The 23,391-nt window shown below is 40.2% G+C and overlaps 2 protein-coding genes across 8 annotated transcripts in view; one reads left to right on the forward strand and one right to left on the reverse strand.

Moving 5' to 3' along the window:
* DAW1 (dynein assembly factor with WD repeats 1) overlaps positions 1 to 23,391 on the forward strand; it is a 156,790-nt gene that overhangs the window by 18,287 nt on the left and 115,112 nt on the right. For 2 of the 4 annotated variants that reach the window (XR_011152855.1, XR_011152856.1), the window contains exons 13-14: positions 362 to 524; positions 1,101 to 2,339. Coding sequence is in view for 2 of the 4 variants with exons in the window: in XM_069024833.1 (XP_068880934.1) it covers positions 362 to 524; positions 1,101 to 1,135 (198 nt within the window). In the remaining 2 variants the exon portion in view is untranslated. Of the gene's footprint in view, positions 1 to 361; positions 525 to 1,100; positions 2,340 to 23,391 lie in introns of those variants that run through there. The other 2 variants (XM_069024833.1, XM_069024834.1) reach the window with 2 other exon arrangements.
* SPHKAP (SPHK1 interactor, AKAP domain containing) overlaps positions 4,022 to 23,391 on the reverse strand; it is a 67,156-nt gene continuing 47,786 nt past the window's right edge. For 3 of the 4 annotated variants that reach the window (XM_069024829.1, XM_069024830.1, XM_069024831.1), the window contains 9 exons: positions 22,366 to 22,500; positions 20,621 to 20,876; positions 16,629 to 20,364; positions 13,122 to 13,301; positions 11,136 to 11,222; positions 10,077 to 10,129; positions 9,808 to 9,992; positions 7,741 to 7,879; positions 4,022 to 7,135 (listed from right to left, as the gene is read on the reverse strand). In XM_069024829.1, coding sequence (XP_068880930.1) covers positions 7,119 to 7,135; positions 7,741 to 7,879; positions 9,808 to 9,992; positions 10,077 to 10,129; positions 11,136 to 11,222; positions 13,122 to 13,301; positions 16,629 to 20,364; positions 20,621 to 20,876; positions 22,366 to 22,500 — 4,788 coding nt within the window. In that variant the 3' untranslated portion in view covers positions 4,022 to 7,118. Of the gene's footprint in view, positions 7,136 to 7,173; positions 7,880 to 9,807; positions 9,993 to 10,076; positions 10,130 to 11,135; positions 11,223 to 13,121; positions 13,302 to 16,628; positions 20,365 to 20,620; positions 20,877 to 22,365; positions 22,501 to 23,391 lie in introns of those variants that run through there. The other variant, XM_069024832.1, reaches the window with a different exon arrangement.

The following is a 23,391-nucleotide window of genomic DNA, read 5'->3' on the forward strand; positions in this document are numbered from 1 at the left end:
ACTACAGAAATTTATGTTATTTAATGTAGAACTCTATAAAATACGTATAAATTTTACATTGGAATAATAATAACATTAAATAAAGTTGCTACTTTTGCTACCAATTGTGATTTTGGGGCTTGATATTTGGAAGATACGATCCTGTAGTAAGGTCATGTTATATAAGGCCTTTGTAAATACACGAAGTTTTCAGCCACAGAAGTTTGCCAGCATGACTCTAGTGGAATACTACCCTATTTTAGCTAAAAAACTATGCAAGAGTTGCTGCTTTCTATTTTCATCTGTCAATCACTTGATATGCTTCTTTCTCTAGGCATACTGGCTTGTTAAGTAACATAACTCATTTCTGTATTTTTTAAAGGTGTGTTTCAACCCCAAAGGCAATTGCATACTAACAGCCAGTTCTGATAAAACAGCTCGACTCTGGGATGCTGCTACTGGATGCTGCCTTCAGATATTAGAAGGTCATGCTGATGAGATCTTCTCCTGTGCTTTCAACTACAAAGGTGATACAATCATTACAGGTAAGTAGTATATTCCATTTTTCTTTTTTTTTTGGAGACACATCTGAAATCTTGTTATGGTAAAAAAAAGTCTGAAAACTTTCCTGGGGCCATATGCCAAATGCAGGTACCAGCAGTAACTTACAGTATAGTCAAGAAAATCTAGAAATTCACTTTCGAACTGAGGTTTAAGAGAATATGGCCATGGACAAATTTGTGCAAAGGCATGGGCATGCCCTCCCATCACTCCAGTGGGCACATACCAGCACCAGAACAGTGACTAAGCCATTTTCTCACAATGCATTGCCATGAGGGAGGTGTGGTGAGCAAAAGCCAAAGGTTTTTAAATGGGAGCACACCTTTTGTGTATTTGGTACTGAACTCTGGTCAGGTTTCCTTCATTTCAGACAAGAAGTCAGGGGATGCAGGATGATTTCAGCTAAAAATACTGCCCTAGATCCTGCTGCCTGTTGGTAGTTGTGGAGAAAAAAATATTTATGTGTCTCCTGGGTACATTGTTGATGTAGGTATTAACAAAAATGGATAGACTGTGTGATACAGCTAAATGATTCCTTCATCATGTGTGTTTATTACTAGGGAGCAAGGATAACTCCTGTAGAATCTGGCACTGACTGAAGAAAAGGAAGGATCCAGTTTGACGTATCTCTGCCTACTTTGAGTTTCAGAGTCAATAAACTCTGCCTTTCAGATGTGTTTTCTTTTAATCTCTTTGTTGAAGTAGAGCAGTTATCTAGATTTGATAGGTTTGACTTAGATATAAAATCACAGAATTGCAGAAGTTGGAAGGGACCACTGGAGATGTTCTAGTACAACAGCCTGCCCTGCTCAGCACCCTGTCATCCAAACAGGCTGCCCAGGACTGATGTGGGTTTGAATATCTCCAAGGATGGAGACTCCACAGTTTCTCTACAAACCTGCTTAGTATTTGAACACTTGCATAGTAAAGAAAAAAAGTAGGGTGTTTTTCCCCTCTTATGTTTAAATGGAATAGATTATTGTATTTCAATTTGTGCATGTTGCCTCTTGACTGAGTAGCACTGAGAAGAATCTGGTTTGCTGTCTCAGTCACCTGAGAGAAATCTTGATTAGTGAGAATGAATGCATAGGATGGCTCCATTTCTTTGTGTGATTTTTAACTTGCAATTGTTTTAATAAAAAAATAATAGAGCACTATAATAATTTCAGTTGTGTAAGGAGTGTTGGTATGCACTTCCTTCGAGTACTTTGTATTATTTTTTTTGTGTGTGTAATAAAATATTGAGTTAAAATGCCAGTTTTGCTTTTTGTAATACAATGTCCCATTCATATTTCTGGAGAAAACCAGCAGCCATTTATGAGCTGCCTTACTATTAACTATTACATGCATGCTGTAGTTAAACACCGCTCTCATACTGACCCACATCTTCCCATTCAATCCATTCCTTTCTTCTCAGTCTCCTATTTTGAACTGAGGTAAAAAAAATATAATATCAGTGGTGACTTCAACTTGGAATCCTGGCCCAAAGATTAAGTCCAGCACGAAGAACCTCTGCTTGCCAAGGATCCTGACATAAACTGAGAAGTGGATGAGAAACTCCTGCAAGTAATTTACCAGCACACAATGAGCTTTTAGCTGGGCTTACCTCTCCCAGCAACTGCCAATAGGTTTCACCTGTGCAGAGCTCACTCCACGTCCTAAGAGCACCTGGAAGTGCAGTTGCTCTTTGCAGGCTTAGTGAAGGAGCAGAACTGACTGGTCTCTTCCAGCAGACTTGGAAGAAGGATGAAGAGGCAAAGAGGGAGAATAGGAATGTACAGCAGAGAATGAACTTGGAGGTATTTTGTTAATATTCTGTATCTCTGGGTGATTGTGGACTTGACTTCTAAATGTTAAATTTAGAAGGAAGTTACTAATGCTGATGTGTTGTGACTACCTCTGAGTGCTTGCCAGTATCCTTGTATGTAAATGAAGAAACAAAAGTGCCTGTCATCTCTTGGCAGATTTCCTGGTTGTTTCAAGCAATGTTGTGTTGTGGGAGAAGTAAGCAGTGTGCTGCAGATCATTTAAAATGAAATTTTCACCAGTAGGCAAAGTGGCTGATACAAATGTTTCTTTAATGCTTGTGGTGCTTCCTGGGTTTTTGTGCAAAACCTTCTCACGTCAAAAATGTCTATCAGTAAGTTGGAATTGAAAGGGGCGGGAAGGGCAACGCTGTTCTGTGTTGGTTTAGAATTGCCCAGTGTCCCTTGATTGATGTGCACCTGTGATCTGGGGGATTTCCAGCTGACAAAAATGGAGGAAAATTAGTATAATGAGATGTATACAGTTGCTGCTACATAGTTAAAAACTGGAATTTGACTTGCTGTGTAACTATCACAAAGAAAAAAATATTCTTTGGACTGTGATTAGGTTGGTTTTCTTCCTGTTGCCTTTTCCTTTATGATTTTTTTCTTATACTATGCTAGTAAATCAAACATCTTTAATAGCTTTTGGCTTCTAGCTCTTGTCCTATTGTTGCACAAATTGTGGGTTGAGATTTCATACAGTAAGCATTGGACTGGGAGGCCATCTGGGTTCTATTTCTGATTCTTCCTAGATTCCTCAGTGTGTAGAACTGCTTTTCAGGCTAAGTTGTCCAAATTTCATGCTCAAATGTGAAATATTTTCACATCTGGTGTGATTCACAGCACTTCTGGAAAGGATGCTGGCTCGGCATCTTGTAAGAGTTTCAGCAGTACTCTAGATACTTTCTATGAATGCTTTGATCTTAGGTTCTCTGCACCTTGGTTTACTCATATGTGGATTTAATAAATTATAGAGGTACACTTTAGGAACGCATTGCATAAATGTGTCTTCCTGGAACCATTCAGTGGGTCTTGCAGCAGCTTTATTCCTTTCTCTGATTCTGCTTTAGTCCCTCAGCCAAAATGATGAATATGTATGTTATTACTCTATTAATTGATACTTTTTAAATCCACATACCTTATACTCTTCAAGTGCTACTTTAATCAGAATGTAATTGGAGTGAACTGTGGCTTTCAACATTACCCTGAAATGCTGACAAACTTGGCTCCCTGTGACCTTATTGAAAAGGATTACCTCAGGAGAGCCCTGAAGTGCTTTAGTAAGGCTTGTCACTGTAGAAATCATATTTGCTGTATTCTTTCTGTCCTTTAGACCTTTGAAATCCTTTCAGGATAAACCTCTGTGAATATACAATTCTGTTTCTCTGGGAAAGAAGTTTGTGTCATGTAACTGCTCTTGAACAGAACGTACACTTCACAAAGATGGGGATTTCCATGTACGCACACGATGTGTACTTGGACTTGTGACGTGTGAGATTCAAATTCTTTCTGAATAGGTGATGACAATAATACTCACGCCCACTCATGTTTTAGAAGTGGCATTTTGTGTGAATTTCTTTTTTCGTCCCCTTCAGTGGGATCACTTGCATTTCCCGGGTAGTTGGTGAAAGGATATGGAAATATATCATGCTTTTTTTTTTTTTTCCAGTTTGCTGCACTTTACTGTCTAATTCTCAGCTGAAACTGGGAGGAGGATGCAGTACCCATCAGCCAGATGTGTCTTCACTGCCAATTTTTAAAATTAGTTTGATAGTCCAGCTGTTTAATATAACTGTCTGTCCTGCTAAATGCTGCACAACTGCAAAATGCCTTCTGAGGGCCTGTTCCTTGTGATGACTGGGTTCAGAGTGGGTTGGAAAAACTGAAGTAGTGGCATTATAGGTTTGCTCATACGTGGCAAAGTCTTAGGAATGGCTCTGACTCAAATTCTTAAATTGGCCAGTATGGATGTGCTTTCCTTCTGAGCTGCAATTTGTTCTATATAGGTAGGTCATGTGGGTTCTTTATTTCAGTGGACTGGTGGGTTTTTTCCCCTCTGACATTTTGAAATTTAGAGTTCAGGATTCACAGTGGCATTCCTATGCTTTTCTGTCATGCAGCTCTGCATGAAACAGGGCAAGAGAAACAGTAAAAATGGCCTCTTCAGAAAAGTTACCCACTGAATTTAACAGGAGACTGTTTTTATCATAGACCACAATAAAATAGTTAATTTACTTGAAGACACTATGTAAACCTTGAGAGGTATGAAAAAATTGAGGTAGATTATAGTTTTCCAACTTCTAATAATCTCAACATTAAAAGAACCCTAAACACAACAAAACTAAAAATGAAGTTTTTAAATACCTAATTCAAATACAGTACTCTAAACACAGTAGAATTGCTTTTTGAAGAATAGCAGATCTACAGGCTAAATTTTGCTCTTCACTATGTGGGTGGTACAATCAACCCTTGGGTGGCAATGCACCTTCCCCTGAAGCTGCCTTCAGCAAGGGGAGCACTGCAGCCATGGTTGCTGCTCCTGTGGGAGGCCTCTGATGGCCATGGCATCTCCTGAGACATCTTCAGGAACTTCTCCAGCTCCCACTTGAACCTGTGTACAAGTCTTGCATCCTCTCATTTGATAACTTCTCTTTTTGTTTGCTTTGAATCTGGCTTGTGTGAATTTAATTTGTTGTGTCCTGGTTTTTACTGTGAAAGATAGTGAGCAACCACCCCCCATGTTGTTAAAAACCTGAATCATGCTCATGTAGAGGGAGATTTTTTACCTAAGGCTGTATGTAGTATGTTGTTCTCATCTTGTTGTATTTAATGCCCACTTCTAAAAAATGCTGAAAAAAATTAAGGATGGACAAGTCCTTTTCTGATTTAGTCAGCAAAGTTGTGGTTTCCTTTTCTGTGTAGTAGTAGAAATACTGTTGTATCTAGGCAACAGGGCAATACACAAGGAGAGGGAACTCCTGTCTCCCCGCCGTCCTGCTCACTTTGGCAGGTACTGAAAGCAGCCAGAGTGAGCACTAAGAGAGATTTGTATGTTAGGAGTTATTCTGGGCAATCAGTGTATCATTTCTCTTTATTTTGATATTTTGAATGTTATGTTTAGCCTTTTATCTCTTGAATGGATTGTGGAACCCTGAGTAGCTTTGGCACTGAGGTTAAGACCTGGACCTTGCTCTGACTTGTTTTGGTCAGAGCCACGGATCAGATTTATCATTGAGAAGCAGAGTTTGAGCAGCTCCAGGGATGGCAGGCAAATATTTAATAGGTCAAAAAATCCATAGCTCATTTGTGAACTTTTTAGGAAGGCAAAGAGGACACACATTATAACATAAATTTATTTCTGAATAAATTACAACATTAAGAACTACTGTTGAGAGAAACTGCATCACACTGTTACAACTCTGTCATGATATTTGTGCTTTGTAAACATTTATTCTATCACAACAAAAAATTGTATACTGACAACTAACTGTATTTGGCTTAAAAATAAATACACTTTTCCATTTATTAACCAAACAAAGCACTTCAAGTCTATAATTCTTGGTGCTTTTCCTTAGCTCTCAGCCTCACAAATGCTGAGCATTCAGAGTTGCCACTCATGGTAGTGGGAGTTACAGATGTTCAGCAGTTCTTCGGGGCTGGCCCAGTGACTGCAGAGTTATGTTCAGTATTTGCAATAATTGACCTTTATTCAGACTGTAAAGCGACCTCTCCTGTTCTGTTTATACTGCAGAGTAGATGGAGAATTACTCATGTTACTCAATGCTCCACATTAGATTTTGATTGGCTAACAATTTGTACTTTGTAACAAACAAGTGATGCAATCATGCAAGATTCATAATGGTTTTAAAGATAAAACTGAGAATATGGCTCTTTTTCATAAATTATTTAAAACTACTTCAAAATTTTCAAAAATATTTAGTGCAAAAGGATAGTTTGTTTTTTTTTTTCCAAGAAATATTACAGAAGCATATACTGTTATACGGAAAATAAAACTTCTCTTAAATTTTTTTTTGGGAATAGCAGGCAGGTATTCTATTACACTATTTGGGTAGGAGAAATGAAAAGTATTAAAAAAAAAATTGCAGAAGAGCTGTGATGTTGTAAGTTATTTTTTCCTCTAAATTCAAACCCAATCTCTTTGGCAGAGTCAAGAGAATGTACTACTAAGTGCATGATACCAACAGATCATCTCAACAGGACGATAGCAGAGTATATCTTATCAAACAATTACAGAAATGTTATAGGAATGTGAGCTCTCACATATGGTCCAAACAGTTATATCCAAAATGAATACATATGTCTGCTGAAATTTTAACAAACATTTTGCCTTCTTGTAAGTTACAAAAATTAACACTGAGATGTTTAGGATGAGATGATGCTCTTTTCAGATATGCATTTCTTCACCTCATTAACAATTTATTCAATTACACTAGAATTAAAATAGTACTTTTTTCACTGCTTTTAACTGGCATGTAGAATGTTACATAGTGCTTTCAACAGAAGCCCCTTAGGTAACAATTGTACTATCATTATTCCCTTTGGCCAGGCAGGGATAGTGAGGCACAGAGGTGAAATGACACGCTCGAGGTTGCAGGGCAGGACAGGGCTTGGGAACTGCTGCTCTGGCTCACAGAGCTGTGTGCAGGAATCTACCAGGTATAGCTAGACTGAACTGCACTGCTTCCCAGGGAAAAGGAATCAATTTTATAAAGACAGTAACTGAGAGACTGGATTTTCTTTGGGAAGATTTCAGGAATCAGGAACAGCTATGGAAGAGAAATAAACACATGGGAAGAAATGAAAATGTGTTTTCAGCAGCTTTTTATTGTGCTGTCTAACTGCAAAGGTGTTAAGGGTTCAAAAGCTTTTACCCCTTAGCAGATTATAGGGATTAAAAAAAAAAAGATAAATATTACTTATCTAGGGACAAGCGTGTCTCCAGACATTCTGAAACACACTGCTTCTAACAGTTAAACTGTACAAATATAGTGCTGTTTTAAAACTGAGTGTTAGTGTACTATCCCATTTTACCTGACCAATTTAATCAAATTGATGAAAATGGAGTATATTAGATAATTAAGCCTTTACTGTGTAGTTCCTTAATTCAGAAGGCTAAAAATCCATCCCCTCATTGTACAGTGCATCCTATAGCACAACATATCAAGAGTCCCTCATGACACAGAAAGACTCAATAAATTTGGGTTCACTTTGTTCCTGGGTCAGTTGTGGAACGGACTTGTGCTGTTCTTCTAGAGTTTGTACATCTTTGCACATTTTATTCAGTGATGTTCAGAAATCAGAGCATTACACAAACCACTGCTTATTTAAACTGGAATAAAACAGAAATGCTGAACCAGTGAACTTTGTTAACCCAATTCAAGCAGCCAGTCGAACAGGCTGGGTGTCATCTCTCTGCCCTCCTCGCTGAGCTTGCAGTACTGCACCACGGCTTGGAAGATATCCCCCACTTTCCAGGACTTCCGCTGAACTAACTGCACAACATCTAGAAACTGAATAAAAATAACCACAATGAAATACACTTAGGATTTGGTGAACATTTTCTAAGGTTTTGTGAAATGCATGCACACAAACCCTTGTTAGCCCACCCTTTTTAAATGCACAGCTGTATGAGGGAGTGGACACCATTCAGTGCACAGCACCATCAGCGTTCCTTCTATTTATAAAAACTTCATTTCTCAAGTTCCATAGCTCCCCAAAGACTGATAGGCTCTCATGACATTTTCTAAATTAACTGCTTCTGTCAATTATTTCTGATTTATTGCAATGAAAGTAACAACAGAGGAAGTGAGTTCGCTAAAGGATCACTATTTTCCTTGTTACCAACAACTTGTCAAAATAATGGAAGTGTGACTGTCCATCTTTAAAAAAGTATTTTTTCATGACTGTTAGCTATATTTTAATTTACACTTAATTTTCTGTATTTCCATATATACATCCCATAGTATTTTAAATATTCACATAATACTGGTGAGAAAGAATTTTGTGTAAAATTTTGTCACATGAAGACATTTGTAACAGCTGTTGTTGAATCATAGAGAATATCTGTATTTGATTTTTTTTTTTTAATTTCCAGAGAAACCAGAGGTTAAATATATGTTCTTAGGCAGCTGTAAAAAAATCGCAAGTTTTGTCCACTTTGTACTTAAAAATGGGCTTTACAGGGTCATCCATCTGGTCCTTCTTTTTTCTGAAGCACATAAATGAAAATCAAAGCTTTTCACTTCTCTGAATTTCACAATAATTAGTTTGCTCCTTCTGTGTTTCCAGTTTTGAACAACACAAGAAAAGATTGTGTCTCTAGTTAGTGTAGCTGTTTGCTATTTACATACTGAAGCCTAAACTTTTAATATGTATTTTAATGATATTTAATACACACGTGATTTCCAAGAACACTGTTGTAGGCAGGATGTGCTTCATTATTCCCTAGAGTATTTTTGCAATTGAATTAACTGTTTGCCAAAGCACATGGGTAAAGCTGACAGCTGTTTCTTTAATTAGATGCAATTTGGACTGTTGCTGTTGAATGCATTTTAAATTATGTTTATGATTCCCAAATGCATGTACTCAAGAAAATCAAACAATATCTCTGCTACTCAAAATGATCTTCCCATAAGAGACCAAAATACTGATTTGTAATACTTTTTTATTAATTGACTTAAATACTAACATGTTTTTAAGCCTTAAAGCTTAAGCTGCTCTTGCTGATCTTGGAAATGGGTCTGTTCTGATCTTTCCTGAAATGCTGGGGTTGGTATTTGGTGGTGTCTACAAAGGAGCACCAACTGATCATTCAGGAATAAAAAGAGTCTGCAGTTCTTGTGGCTGTTTTGGAGTTCAGTGTTGCTCTTGGCTCTGGCTTGGACTAACACCTCAGAAGGTTTCTCAGTGATCTGTGTCTGTCCACTTCTCTTTGCAAATAGACTTCTGCTTTCAAAAGCTGTATCCCCAGCTTGAGCAATTTATGAACAGCCAGGCACAAGTTCAGACCGACCTGAGGCCACCCTGATCAGTGTTATAGGCAAGGCAGAACACGCATAAGGACTGAAAATCTTAAGTCCAAACAATGTCTCACATTATAGTGACCACGTAGCAGAACTTCGTACAGGTGATGTCCACACACCAGTGTTTTCATCATTAAGATGAAAAAGTGAACAGATTAATCAAAGCATGCCATAGAGACTTTGGAGAAGGTCTTATGGTGACATTTGCTTGTGCCATAGACAATCAACTATATATTTCACATGCTTAAGTTCTGACACACCTGTCCTCTCATTCCTTTCTCTAATAAACAGTAGTATTGCCATCTTGCTGTAATGAAGATGTTTTTGCATCTGCTTTTAAGCTCAATAGTTTCAATAAATCATAACTGCCACAGTAATGCACACATTAACAGTATGCCCAATTCTGTAGACACTACCTTTTCAATTCTGTTTTCCTGAGATTTCTTAAAATAGATGGTTGGAATTCCAAGTTCAGAAGCAGCTATCCACTGCAGGGTGGCTCGCAGCTCCACATCAGGGCACTCTGGTTCCAGATCGAAGTTTATCACCAGGAGGTCCTTTTGACAGTTGGCTGTTCCCACTGAAAGCTCAGAAGTACTTTCTGGAAGAATAATCCCACCAGTTACTGTGCAATTACTTGTGTTATCTTCAAACTGTATATTTTAATTGATATGGTTCAACTTACCCTCTGTGTTTTCTGTCTGTTCTTTAAGGAAACCCTTTTCTTCTACTAATTCACTTAGAAACAAACAACAACAAAGTTTATTAGTCATACTTAGGAACAGTCTACAAAATTGCTTCATGATGAATAAACTCCTCCCTCAATGCAAGACCTAGAAAACTGCAAGAAAAAGGTTACATAGGATGAAACAATAAAATGCTGAATATATTTCATTATTTAATCTGTAAATCAGGAAAAAATGAATTGCAGAATTTTTCTGTAGTAGGATGAAGCGCTTGTGTTAGTTATGTCATGTATTACGTTTCACCAGGATCTGTGTATCTTTACAGTTCATGTAATGACAAGCAAATGACATTATGGTAAGACACAGCAAGTCTCATAACCTGGGTGGAAATGCTGAATTTCCAATGTCTGCACTTTGCAGTGACAATTTGCTGACGTCACTGACTTCAGGAAGTTGCCATGTTCAGTATGTGATGTGCAGTCCATACGTTTGCGCAGTGGGTGTGCCCTGGCTGCATAATGACATTCACCAGCTGGCAGGTTGTACCAGGATCTTTAGGCAGGATGTACTTGCACATCTCTTGATAACTGAATTGCATGTTCAGTAGAAATGTTCCCAGAAACAACAGGTAAGGTGTACTGTGGGCCAAATTATTATTGTTATTATTGGAAAGAATGCTATTGGGTTTTTAAAAATTGCTTCTAATTAATCCTTATTTGCTTGACCTTACTTGGTATTACAGTAGAGTTTTGATAATATTTGAAGTTATTCAGAGAAGAAGGTTCATATGACAGAAAACTGAAACTACAGAGAACTGTCTTGTAGAGAGGGTGGTTGATGGATCTGTGTTCCTGAGAGATCCACCTGAGTGGATTTTCCTGTAATCTTTCACTGTCTGGTGCCCTCACTCTGCACAGACACCTGCATGTGCTTTTTCCTGAAACCATGGGCAGGCACAGCAGCAGGTGCAAAGCAGGGCTTGGCACGGTTTTGGCAGTGTGAACGATTTGCAGTTAAAATTGGACTAAACATCAAGTCTCACTTCAGTGACTACTTACTTAATCATAGGAGAAGATGACACGTTCTCCTGATAAATTTCCAGGTCCATAATGCCAAGACTGCTAGTTGTACTGCTGTTGCCATTGCTGACAAGGCAAAAGTTTAAGTATTAGTGCCAAGCTGTGCTGAACATGTCTCCATACATCTTTTCAAAATTTATTTCTGTACAAAGCAAATTGGGGAGGAACCCTGTTCCATAAAATCAATTGTGCTCAGCAAGTGGTTCCCTGAATGAAGCACACTAGTCTGCTCAAATTAACGAGTCTTTTATTAAAGTAGTTCTAGATGGAGCATGTATCAAATGCATCAATGCATCAAGTGATGCTGTAAATTGGAGGAAAAAAAAGTGGACTCTCTTCTTGTGAATGGCTCATGCAATGAACACTTGGCCTCAAACAAAAACCGAGTCTGTGTGAGTCCTTGAAAAGAAAGATTAGCAGGTCCAGAGATGTCCTGGAAGAAACCTGCTACCAAGAGATCCAGCTACCTCTGAACACAGGGAGTTCTAGCAAGGCACTGGCTGCCCATCATATAATTACCTGTAGGGTGAGTCCACGCTGGTAACCAGCAGCAGTTTCAGTCTATTACATCATACCCCAAATACTATTTTGGATTGGATGGAACCCACAGGTACAGAGATGGCCCCTCATGTTTCTGACTACTCTGAAAGACTGAGATTTTAATTAAAGCCAATGCTCACTGGGACCACAAATACACAGAAGTATTCTGTTTGGCTTCTTCACAAGGATGAAGTAGCACATTTGAGAATATTTGGAAAAAATAGAACCACTTCACTTTATAACATCATTATAAATGTGACAGTGAATGTTTATGCAGATACTGAAATAATCTTATGGACAGGTTGTGAATTTGCTGGCTGCAAGTCAATTACCATGAACAAATTCTGTGTGGCAAGTCATGTTGAACCACTTAATTTTTACTGGAAAATGAACTAATAGTATTTTCCCCTGCATTAGAAGGATTGATTAGACAGTTCCTTTCCCCATTAGGGTGTTCTGAGACATTGTCAGCATGCCATGCATTCAGACTTGCTGTAGCAATTTCTGTTCCAGTGCAGAGCTAAAGGCACAATACTTCAGCTCTCTCAGACCAAGGACTTTGTTAAAGGTTGATATTGTAATAACAGGATGAATGTTCAGCTGCTCTGACAGCCATGTTTTGTTCAGTAATTTCAGCCAGCCAACAGTGCTCTCTGACACAGACTCCTTCTTTTCCCTGCTTCATTACCATAATGTCTTCCCTCCTTGTCATCTTAATACTCAAGAGAAAGACGTAATTACTTGATAATATTTTAAAACATAGTCTAAGAGCATGTGAAGGAAAAACCTTACTCAATTTGATGCTGTGAAAGGGTTGAAAGTCAAACTACCATTGCTCTATATGAACTCCAAGGACTTAAATAACATTTTCAAACATTTGTCCTGACTTGGAACAAAATCAGCACATAGCAGTAGGAGCTCTTGAATTTATGTCTACCCAGGGAAAAATTGGTCATCCTCTGTTAACTTGCACCCCTGTGCCAGTCTAAGCAGATCAGGGCTCAATCTTTGTTCTCAGTGCATGGATTTCTGGTGGGAATGGCAGCCTCATCAATCTTGGCTAAGGAGGTGCCAAAATAAATATTATGCAAACAGTAGCAAATAAATCAAAAGAAAGACTGTAGCAATTAACTTGTCCAATGGCCTTTTTGCTGTAGGACTGAGACACTTCAGTGGTGCCAGGAGGTTTTTTCTTTGTCTGAATTGAGCTACTCACCAGTAGTAAAAAGACCTGGCTGAGAATCAGAATGCGGGCAGTTTTTTTCCCCTTATTAAAAAATAAAGAGATAAAGTCTGCCATTAGACATTCTTTACAGTATTCTGAGAAATCTTGAGCTGTTGCCTCTCACTGCTGATGCAGGGTAGGCAAATCATTGGCCAGGTGGACAGACCCCATTGTACAGTGAGAAGAGACAACGTGGGTACCTCAGGGAGCGCTCACTGAGCTGCAAGTAGCTGCTTGTGTCATCAGGATTGTCCTCATCGTTGGCAAGCTGGGACCAGCTGCCAGTGCTTTCTTCACTGCTGCTGAGATGGGTTGGAAATTCTTCAGCTGTTTTTGTCTCTCCTATGATTTCAGCATCCGATCTGCTCTGAGGACTGTTGCTGGCAGGGTGATAGGGAAGGCACATTGATATTGTAATATAGGCAAACAAACTGGTGCCACCAATCTTCAGGCAATGCTGCTCATTAAAGTCAACCAAGCTGCAGAATTAAGAGATCCAAAAGACTGGACAAGCTTATAATTTATATATAGAGTCCAGTAGAACATATGGTCTGAGATGCTCTTAAAAAAGGATTTTCTTATGACTGCAATAAATAAACACAAACTTTAGATTTAAGTACGCAAAAAGATTTAACATGTATTAAAAACCTGATCACTGTAAAGGTTTATTGCTTAATGCACTTCAGTCAATCAGTGGTTGAAATATGTCATATATGTTAGTGCAGAGTGACAGCATTTCTTGGAAATAGGTATAGCTGCTAAATCCCTGTCCTGCTAAAGGTGAGTAAGTTTCTTGACAGGGTTTTCAACTCTGATAAACTTAAAGAAATGAAAGGAGGAAAGTATTGTGGGTTCTGAATCACTAATGAGTCTGAGCCTGCCATGTCCTTAGAATCTTCACTGCTTAGGCTGGGGAAGGACAAAATATTGCGACAGGTAGTCAGAAACCAGACTGAAGATGGAGCCCAGACTGAGTTTAGAAAATACAGGGTTAAGGAAAAAATGCTTTCTAATTCTGCACGCTTGACATATGTCACACGTGTGTATTTCAAATATATGTACACATGCTCCCACAAACACACATAGAAACAAAAAAAAGAAACTATTTTTGCTAAGTTTTTAGAGCTAAACTTGGCTTTTGATTCAAAGAAAATTAAATAATAATCAATCCCTCCAATAATTATATCACTGTAGTGCCAGAATAACAAGTAAAGCACAACTGTATTTTCATTATATTCACCAGATAGTCTGCATTTGCAATTTAGGGATTAAAGCAATGTTATGTTCTGTACTGAACCCTCTGCAGAACCTCTCTACAGAAGTTCTTGCCTTCAGACCTTTTTCTGTAGTTGAGGCATCTGCCTTCAGCTAGAGCATGAGATCACACCAGAAATTCTATTGCTCCTGAGTAATTACCTTGATTAGGCATATACTGAGACAATGTCATTGTGGATATCTCTTTCTGCCAAGCTCTCACTCTCAGAAGTTGTTGCGTTAATGCTGGATGACAGAGATGTAGCCTGTGCAGGGAGAACGGGACTTGCTTGCCTGGAGCTCTGCTCCCCCTGGCAGTCAGCTTTGCCAAACCCCTGTGCCTCCCACCCCCGAGCCCTCGGGCACAGAACTCTGCCCCTGCACTCTCCGACACGTGGGCACTGAGCAGCCAGGCGGCAGGGCAGGGGTGCTATTCAGGTTCTTAGTACAGGACAGGTAGCTCCTGAAACCTGGTCCAAAACACAAGAGATTTGTGTGGGCGCTGTTTCTTGGCATTTTGGGTTTTGTTTGATTCATTATGCAATTACATCTCACACCAGTGATGCTTTGAACTGACAGTTCCCCACTTGTGAAAAGTCACTTGGAACAGTTTCTGTGTAACTGTGACAGGACTGGCTCTGTTGCACTGCCTACGTACAAGAAACAGCTTTTTTCATCGTTGAAGGCCTGCATGGCTCTTTTTTTTCCCCCTCTAATTGACTCTATGCCTGCTTGATATTTTGCCTGGAGTCCTGTGTGCCTGTATCTGAACTAGCAAGTAATTTCAGGCAGTAGGAGTGGATCAAAGCAATTTCTACTGATGCTTTTATGGCTACATTATATATATTTTTAGGTTTTCACTTCAGCCTAGACTTAGTCCAGACAGCCATGCCACAAACGGTTCAGATCTGTGCAAAGAACCACTGGAGGCTTTGTCTTCCCAGCAGGGATACGAGCACATCTGGAGTGCACTTGGGCAGCTGCTATTCTTGCTTTGGAAGAACTCTGCATTTCATGCTGCAAATGAGGCTGATGCACAGAAACAGAGGCAAGTTGAACCGAATTGCACGGCATTGCTGAGCCAAGAGGCTCATGCACATGTAGCCTCTAGTTACTAATTCTGCCCTACCAATCCTATTGCTTTAAACATGTCATAGCCATGTTGGGAGCTCTGCTTCAAAGGCAGAGGAAAAGTTATGCAAGGGCTTGTAAATCGCAAAAATAACTTCATTTTCAAACAGTTAAGGTTCCAAATAGGTGGATTTCTAAATTTATCTTACTAAAAGCAGGTTGCATTTTAAGGAAGAGGAAGGTTAGTGGGGGGGAGTCAGTATGAAAGACTAGTGACACCATGGTAATTATCCACCTAATTGCTGCCATACACAGGAAAGTACTTACAATCTATGTACTTTCTCACTTCAAGAGAGAAGGCACTTGTGCTTTCTCACTTCAAGCAGAGCTTTGTCAAATGCCAAAACAGAGCGCTGCCTAGAATAAAATGAGCTACAAAATGGTTTCTAACACTAGCACCTGCACTCTTTCTGCCACTCTGAGATAATGGGGTGCTGCAGTGCTTCAAGAGACTGGCAGTTTAGATACCATTAAAGTAATAGATACAATGAAGTATAGTGATAAAGAGGCAGTGCCTTGAGAACGAGCATTCCCTTAACCTCAGAGCACCCACAGCAATCCTCTGCATTTGCACTGCACTCTCACACTGGGCTCACACTTTACCTTAACCAAAGCAAGCTGCAGATTTCTTAACAAAAGGAGGGCAGCTGTAAGGAGAGGGTGATAAGCTGTGATGTAAACTCCATGAAACAGCATTAAAACAAAATGCTCTTCTTTTCCCTATCTAAATTCTACCAGAGAAGTATTGAACTAAAAGAGGTGAGGCCTACTTTTATTCTTTTATTTCCTTCACTAAAGAATTTTTATCACTTGTAGCTCCAGACTGTAAACACAAAGTTGAACTTCAAGCTCTCAGAAGTCTGGTCTTGTTTCCAGGTACACAAAACGTTACTTGCAACAAGCATAGCAGAGAACTACAGGTCAAATCCTGCTATCTTCTGTTATACACTAGCACTGATTTTTAATTATCTATTTTTTAGTTCAGATATCAGCCTGTGCTAACTAAAAGTTTAAGTTTTTGTCCATCTTTCCTGTCTTGATTATGCGAGACTTAAATGTCTGTAGAGAGAGAACTTGTCTGTGCAGTATTAGATTTAAATCTTAAAACTGTAATGTCATATTCAATGTAAGTTTTCTCCAGAAAAGTAGCACTGTGACACACGATTGGGTGATTTTATGCCAACAGAAACCTGTAGTCAAAAATTAGCCTGCTTATTTCTTTAAAAGTACCTCTCTTCTTCCTTTATCAAAATAACTCTCACTGGGAAAATAAACCAAAGACCAAAGCAACGTGCTGGCTGATTTGCTGTTTTGTCACTCACCTATTTACTGGGGAACTGGAGACCATGTGTTTCCCATCCACAGCTTCTGGAGGCTTTTCTTTGCTTTGATGCCCCTTTCCAGATGGGCCACATGAAGTTAAGGACTCCAAGTCTTTATCTGGCTCATCTCGTTGATCAGTTTCTATCTGAATTAAAGGCACTTCCCTGTGCTGTCCTGCAGGAAAGCTTCCAGGGCTCTTGACATGCTCTTTTTCATCATCCACATCTACTTCTTCCATTTTGGGTTTTGACTGTATCTGAGTTGTGCTTTGGGGATGTTTGCTTTCCAGCGTGTGTTCTCGGCTTGTATAATCAAAGGAATCCTGCTGGACCACAATTAAACTTTTACCACTTTCAACAATATTTGCAGCCAGTCTTTTTGCATATTGTTCCACATGTGGTGGAGAATCACTGTAAAACTGGTCTGCCTCTGCAGCCTCTGCCTCATCTGCTATGATTTTGTTCTTGCGCATCAGCGATTCAATAGAACTGGCCCACGTCTCGTGGATCAGCATATCTGTGATCTGGTCAGTCTTGCCTCTCTGGTACAAGCACGAGTCAGACTTGCAGAGCCCCGCAGAAGCCACAGTACTGACAGGCTGGACGCTTAAGGAATCTTGGCGATGGTGGGCAAACCCATCTAAGGAATTTGCCTTAATTGGAACGTTCACTGTAAGCCTAGAGCCTGATGATCTGCTGTCAGGCATCGACGACTGCCGAAAGCAGAAAGGTGACCGTAGAGAGGGTGCCAGCAAACTGCCACACCAGTCCTTTGAATTCTGAGAGGAAGGTGGATTATCTTTATTTTCCTTTTCGATTTCTCTTAGCATATACCTGTAAAATTCTTCTGTTATACTTTCTGTGCTGGACTGTTTGGATGGGCAACTTGGTCTTACATTAAGATGGCCATTTTTCTTGGCTACCTGTTGCAAGGCAGAAGTTAAGATGTTGTTTGCATTTTTTCCTGCATAGTAATCCAGTAATAAATCAAAACCTCTTCCTTCGTTTTCCATCTGGTTCACCATAAATCTTGAAAATTCATCTGTAATGCTTTCACAACTAGACTGCTTTGAGACAGAACTTGTCTGGCTGAGAGAGTGACCAAAGCTGTTCATTAGGCCTAGGGTATTGAAAGAGGCTTTGGAATCTGAGTCCTCCTCCGGTATGCTCTCACAGCTTGAGGCCTTGGCTCGGCTCCATCTTTCACAGTGCAGTCTGTTCCTGGGGTGGTTTGGACCTTGCCAGATGCTATCAACCATGGAGAGTTCGGTGAGGTTCATGATCTTGGCAGCCACTTCATTTGCAAAGAGGTTGACAGAATCCGGTGTGTCCTCAAGGTTTATAGAGTCATCTACTACCCGATTCATCAATCTTTCCTTTAGCTCAGGATGCTCATCTGTTTTTCTTTTGATCTCACTAAGTCGAGGTGCCCTGTGCTTCCGAACCACAGAACCACTGGTATGGCTTTCCTTCTTCCTTTTCATGGTTCTGCATGATAAACTCTGGGTCACTAGATATTCATTGCCTTTCTTCCATGCACAGAACCAGGGCTGCTTGCCATTTGAATTTTCCAGACAAATGGCAGCTATTTCTGTTGCCATAGAAACAACTGTTTCTGCCAATTCTTCTGCAAAATCTGTTATACAATATTTGTCCCTTGAATTTTTCACCTGTAGCACAGGCTGAGAAGGAAGCAAAACATGGTTTCCTAATAAAGACAAGCTAAGTTGAACATCATTATTTAGCACAGAATCACACTTAATCTTGGCTTGGTTTTCTGTATTTATGGTGGCACTGGAAGACAGCTGTTCTTGAACACCGTGCCTGCATTCACTGTTTGCAAAGGTATTTTCTCTGTCTGAAAATGATCTGTAGTCTTTCATCTGATGATGATTGTTACTCTGATTTGGGGATTTGTAACAGTCTCGTGCAGTTCTTTTCAAGTATCTCTTCTTGGGAGATATTTTTCCACCAAGCGTGTTATGCCCTGCATCTCCACTTGGTTCTGAATTCAATGTGGAATCTCTGTTGCTATTTACATCTTTGATATTACTTTTCCAAGTGCTTGTGACCTTTTCAAGATCTTTGCTAGTACTGATGCTGTACGATGTACCAAATGTCTTAGCTGCAGAGTGATCAAGGGGGCTGTGTGAAGTTTCACCTGCTCTTGCCAGTGTTGGCCATCCTTCTGCTCTTGTTACTTTCTCTGCTTTTGTGCCCTCAGGAAAGAGAGGAGAACACTCTTCAACTTGCCTGATGTCGTTCATTTTCTTGCAAGTGAAATATATTATATTAAAAAGCAACTCGTTTGCAGTCTCTGTGAAAATGTCTTGTGTACTTGAGCCGTTCTCTGAATGGGGTTGTAGCTGTCTCTTCTTCCTAACCTCTTCCATAGAATGTCGTAGAATAATACTGGATAAGTTTTGTGCAAGTTCATCTCTGATTACTCCATCAGCATGTGGAATACGTGGTCTTGCTGCTGTTTCAATAATTTTCCCATTTATAGATTCCATAAAATGCCCTACATTTTTGTATGTGTTGGGTTTGGTCAGAATTACGGATGCCTCTTTGAGAAGTGCCTCTGCAATGCTCTCATTCAGCTTCTCCATGCTGCTTCCTACAGCTATGCTACAATGCAGAGTAATGGCTGCAGAGGCCTGAGCAGCAGACAGAAGTCCACTGGAAGTTGCAGGGTACTTCTCCTCCTTAGTTTCCCCCAGGCCACAGATGGCTACAGCACTTGCTACTTGAGTCATGCCACAGAGCGCAGATGGGAACGAGTATTCTGTGCCAGCACAGTCGTCAAGGAGCTGTGAGGATGCTGTGTGCACCTCTTCATTAGCAGTCACTCCACTTCTGGAGTCTGTCACTTCTTGCTCCTGGCAGAATTTCTCTGCCGCCTGGGGACTGGAAATGGTTCCAATGACAGTGGCTGCACAAGCCAGAGCCACTTCCAGTGCACTTTGGTCATGTCCCTTTGAATGTTCTTCCTTAAAGTAATCTGAAACTTCAGCAGAGCTTTCTGCCTCAGCCCAGTGGCTCAGGCTGGGGAAGGCAGACCCTGGCCAGTCAGGTACATTCTCAGAACTGTCTGGACTTTGCACGATGACAATCTTTGGAAGTTCATTCCATGATCGGGAAGCAGAAAAATCTTCTGACTTACAGGAGCTTCCTACAGAGATGCTGACTGCAGCCTCCTCACTGAAACTGGGTCGAGACTGTGACAGTCTAATGAATGCATCCTGCAGAACAGATTCTGCTAAATTTGTGGCATACTGACCTGTGGTCGCCTGCTCATTTTGTGAGGGAGGATCAGTTTTCCTGATATCTGCACCATCTCCCCCATCTGTCTTGCTGCTCTGTTTTGTTTTTGGGTCACCCAGAGGCTCCAGCTCCTCTTTAGCCATTTTGGTTACAGATACATCTTCTAACTTGAGCGCTGAGTTTTCAACCTCACTAGTCAAATTAGTAGTACTAAATGATGAAGTACCTTTTTCAGCTAATTCCTTCTGCCACAGTATTTCCTGGTCTGACTTATCTTCAGGTTGTGAGATGCCATCTTCTGCCACAAGATTCACAGTTTCAGAGACCTGAGTAGCTGCATTATCTTTATTAATACAGTTCCCTTCAAGAATGAATGGCAACCTGGCTTTTCTATAGTGAATGTTTTCAAATCCTTTTCCTTTATTTTTTTTGACATCTGAAGATGCTTCTGAAACATTTAATTTTTCATGACCTATTAAGAAAAATAAAAAATTAGTTTTTGCAGAGTAACTTCTGACTTTTAAAAGAGCTGCACAACTGCGTACTACATTACTGCTCTGTAAAACTACTGCACAGCCAGGTATCTTGTCTTTGAACAAAAATTTAAAAATAGGAATGGCTGTCCATTTTCTAAATCACATATGTATGAGTGCAACTTCTGTGAACATTGCTATAACTGTTGTGCGGTATGAACAACAGCAGAATTAGCTCCGTCCCCCTGCTTTTACCAGCTTTATATTCATCAGCCTCGTTGTCATCCTCGAGGTGCTCGGAGGCCGTGAGGAAATCTTCTTCTATTGAGGACACGGAGCAGTTCGTGTCATCCTCGGGCTTTAGGACACGGGTTTCTATCTGCAGCTGCCTCTCCTGAACGAGCTCAAGTCCAATCAGAAACTTGTTTATTTCAAAAATGATGCAGCTTGTGCTGTTTCTCCTGTCCCCCCTTGCACATTGAACCAAGCAGACATCTGCCAGCCACGGACACTAGACGGGAAAAGAATCTCAGTTATTTAATTAAAAAATAACATTTATTTTAAGCTTCCTTCTCTATAAATATCTCAGGAATGGTCTGTTGCAAAGATGCGATATGATTTGTCATTTCAATGTTAGTGTGCAGTTACATGTATGCCAAAATAAGACTCCTTGGAATGACAGCTTTTGTTATACAAGTGTTTTAGTAGAGAACCCAGCTGTATCACAGGGGATACCTGGAAATTTTGTTGAAATTGCCAAGTTGTTTGTTTTCAATCAACTTCTTGTTTTAATGACAGACTTATTTGATGTTAGTCATCTGACATGCTGTTATTAATGGCCTCACACTACCCAGTATTACCTCTCTGGCAGGGATTGTTTGTGGGCATGAATTCCTTTCCAGGATAATTTCAGTTGCAACACTTGTTTGAAGGCAGCCCTGTAAATACCAGCTGATAAGATTGTGAAGAGCAGGTCACCCTTACATGCTCCAGCAGACCATTTTTAAATAACGTTTTATTTTGTTTCTTTGCTGCTCTTACTCTTGTTCCCTTTTTGTCCAAAGCCCCATTATCTCAGGCCGATAGCACCTCCCACTGGAAATGGGGCCAGTGCACAATGTCCTCAGCCTTTATATACAACTGTCTTACCTAGAGAAGCTGTACAGTTAAGTTGAAAGTTGGACAGAAACTGAGAGGAAGGAACTCTTGTTATCCTCATCTTACTGATATTAAAACTGTTGGAGATTTATACAGTGACAGAGCTAAGTTGATGTCTCTGCATGGACCGTGCTTGTTGTATGGATGTACCCTGAACCAAACCCAAGATTCTGCAGCTTGTGATCTTGTGCTTTGAACTCCAGGCTCCCAGGAAAGAGTCAGGTTGGGTGGGACCAACTTTGGATTAGACTGAGGTGAAAGTTTTAGGCTCTGCAAAAGATGCCCTGGACACCCTGGGCATTTGCACAGTATCTAACATAAGCTGGCCCCATCCTGGACCTTTTGTCTTTGACTGTGAATGCAAAGCAAGTATCTACTAATAAAGAGAGTGGGATGAGTGTTATGATGGATTGACATGTTTATTAGCCTGTTCTTCCTTTCCACCTAAACAATGTGTCTGAACAGAAAACTAGGTAAATTAGTGTGTTTAAACAGAAAAGATAGATTAGATAGCTGCTATGAAATTGAACCAGACTTGGCCCTACCCTCCCTGAAGGATCAAGTGCTAATGTGGCTTAAAGCATTACCAGCTGCAACCCAGACGTCTGCAGGATCCAGAGGGAATAGCAGGATCCCTTAGCTATCTTTGTGTACATGGAGTGTGTCCCCTCACCGTGCACCACACACTTAAATCTGTCTGACAAAAGTCTGTTTGTATGTTTGCAAACTTCCACTCATCTCAAATTGATCTCAGGTCTTTGCTTTTAGGTTCCTTTTTCCCATTTTCCAAATTCCATCCTTCACAGGCACAATGTGATCTTAAAGATTAGTTTGACTCCTACCTGGGGAACTTCATAATCGGCCTGAAGGTTTCCTGATGTTAATCCACTCAGCAGGACTATTTCATTTTCCTTTGGCGGCTGTACGTTCATCGAACTGATGAGTTTGGGGAGATTGGGCGAGACACTGATCAACTTCTGTAGTATGAGAGAGAGAGATGTTGCTCTCAGGTAATGAAGTCTGAGTTGCACAGTTATAAATATTAAAATAAAATATCACTTATAGGCATCCCTTTAGAAAACTCACTTGAAAGGATTACTTCAAGTAGATTATGAATAGAACTGGCAGCATTAAAATGCACATTCTTTCTTTTGAAACACCAGACAAGGATGACAGTGTAAACTTTTGCTCAATGCAGGACAATCTGCCATTCTTCACACTGTCATGTGCTAAACAGCTTAATTGGACAGGTCCATCTAGATGCTTCCTATGATATGTGAGTTCCTTAGAGACAGTGAAAACAGTGTCTCTCTTATGGTCTGAAACAGAAAAGCTTCAGCAGGTATGGTGAGGAGAACAGGGCACATCTTCCTGTTGTCCTCTAGGCATATGACCAGCAAGAAACCAGTGGAAGTTACCTGGAAATTGCCAACCAAATTGATGCAATGCTACATATGGAACAACAGAAATGTCAAAGATATGTGAAATATGCCTTTCTTTGCTGTTACACTGCATACCTTTGTGACCTTCCATTTGTAATGACACAGTCACTCCCTACATGCTATGTATTTGTTAGAGGTGAAAGCAGTAAGTCACAGCATCAGTGATGCTACACAGGAGATCTGTACTGCCCCCAGTGCGTGCAAGGGACATTTGTGCTCCTTCATGTACAAAGGCGAGGCCAAAAAGACAACACCTAGTCTGAGAGTACAGTTGTCTCTGCCAAGGATCTTGGTGTGCTTGCTCTGTGAACAGAGAACCAAGGCTGACCCCTTACAGCAGGAGCAGCGTAAATACCACCTCCATTTTCTGCACTAGCACGGTCCATGTGTTAGTGCAGAACATGTGACAAAGCCCTTCAGGGAGTG

The sequence above is a fragment of the Aphelocoma coerulescens genome, chromosome 9, assembly GCF_041296385.1.
Source record: "Aphelocoma coerulescens isolate FSJ_1873_10779 chromosome 9, UR_Acoe_1.0, whole genome shotgun sequence".
NCBI classification, from domain to species: Eukaryota; Metazoa; Chordata; class Aves; order Passeriformes; family Corvidae; genus Aphelocoma; species Aphelocoma coerulescens.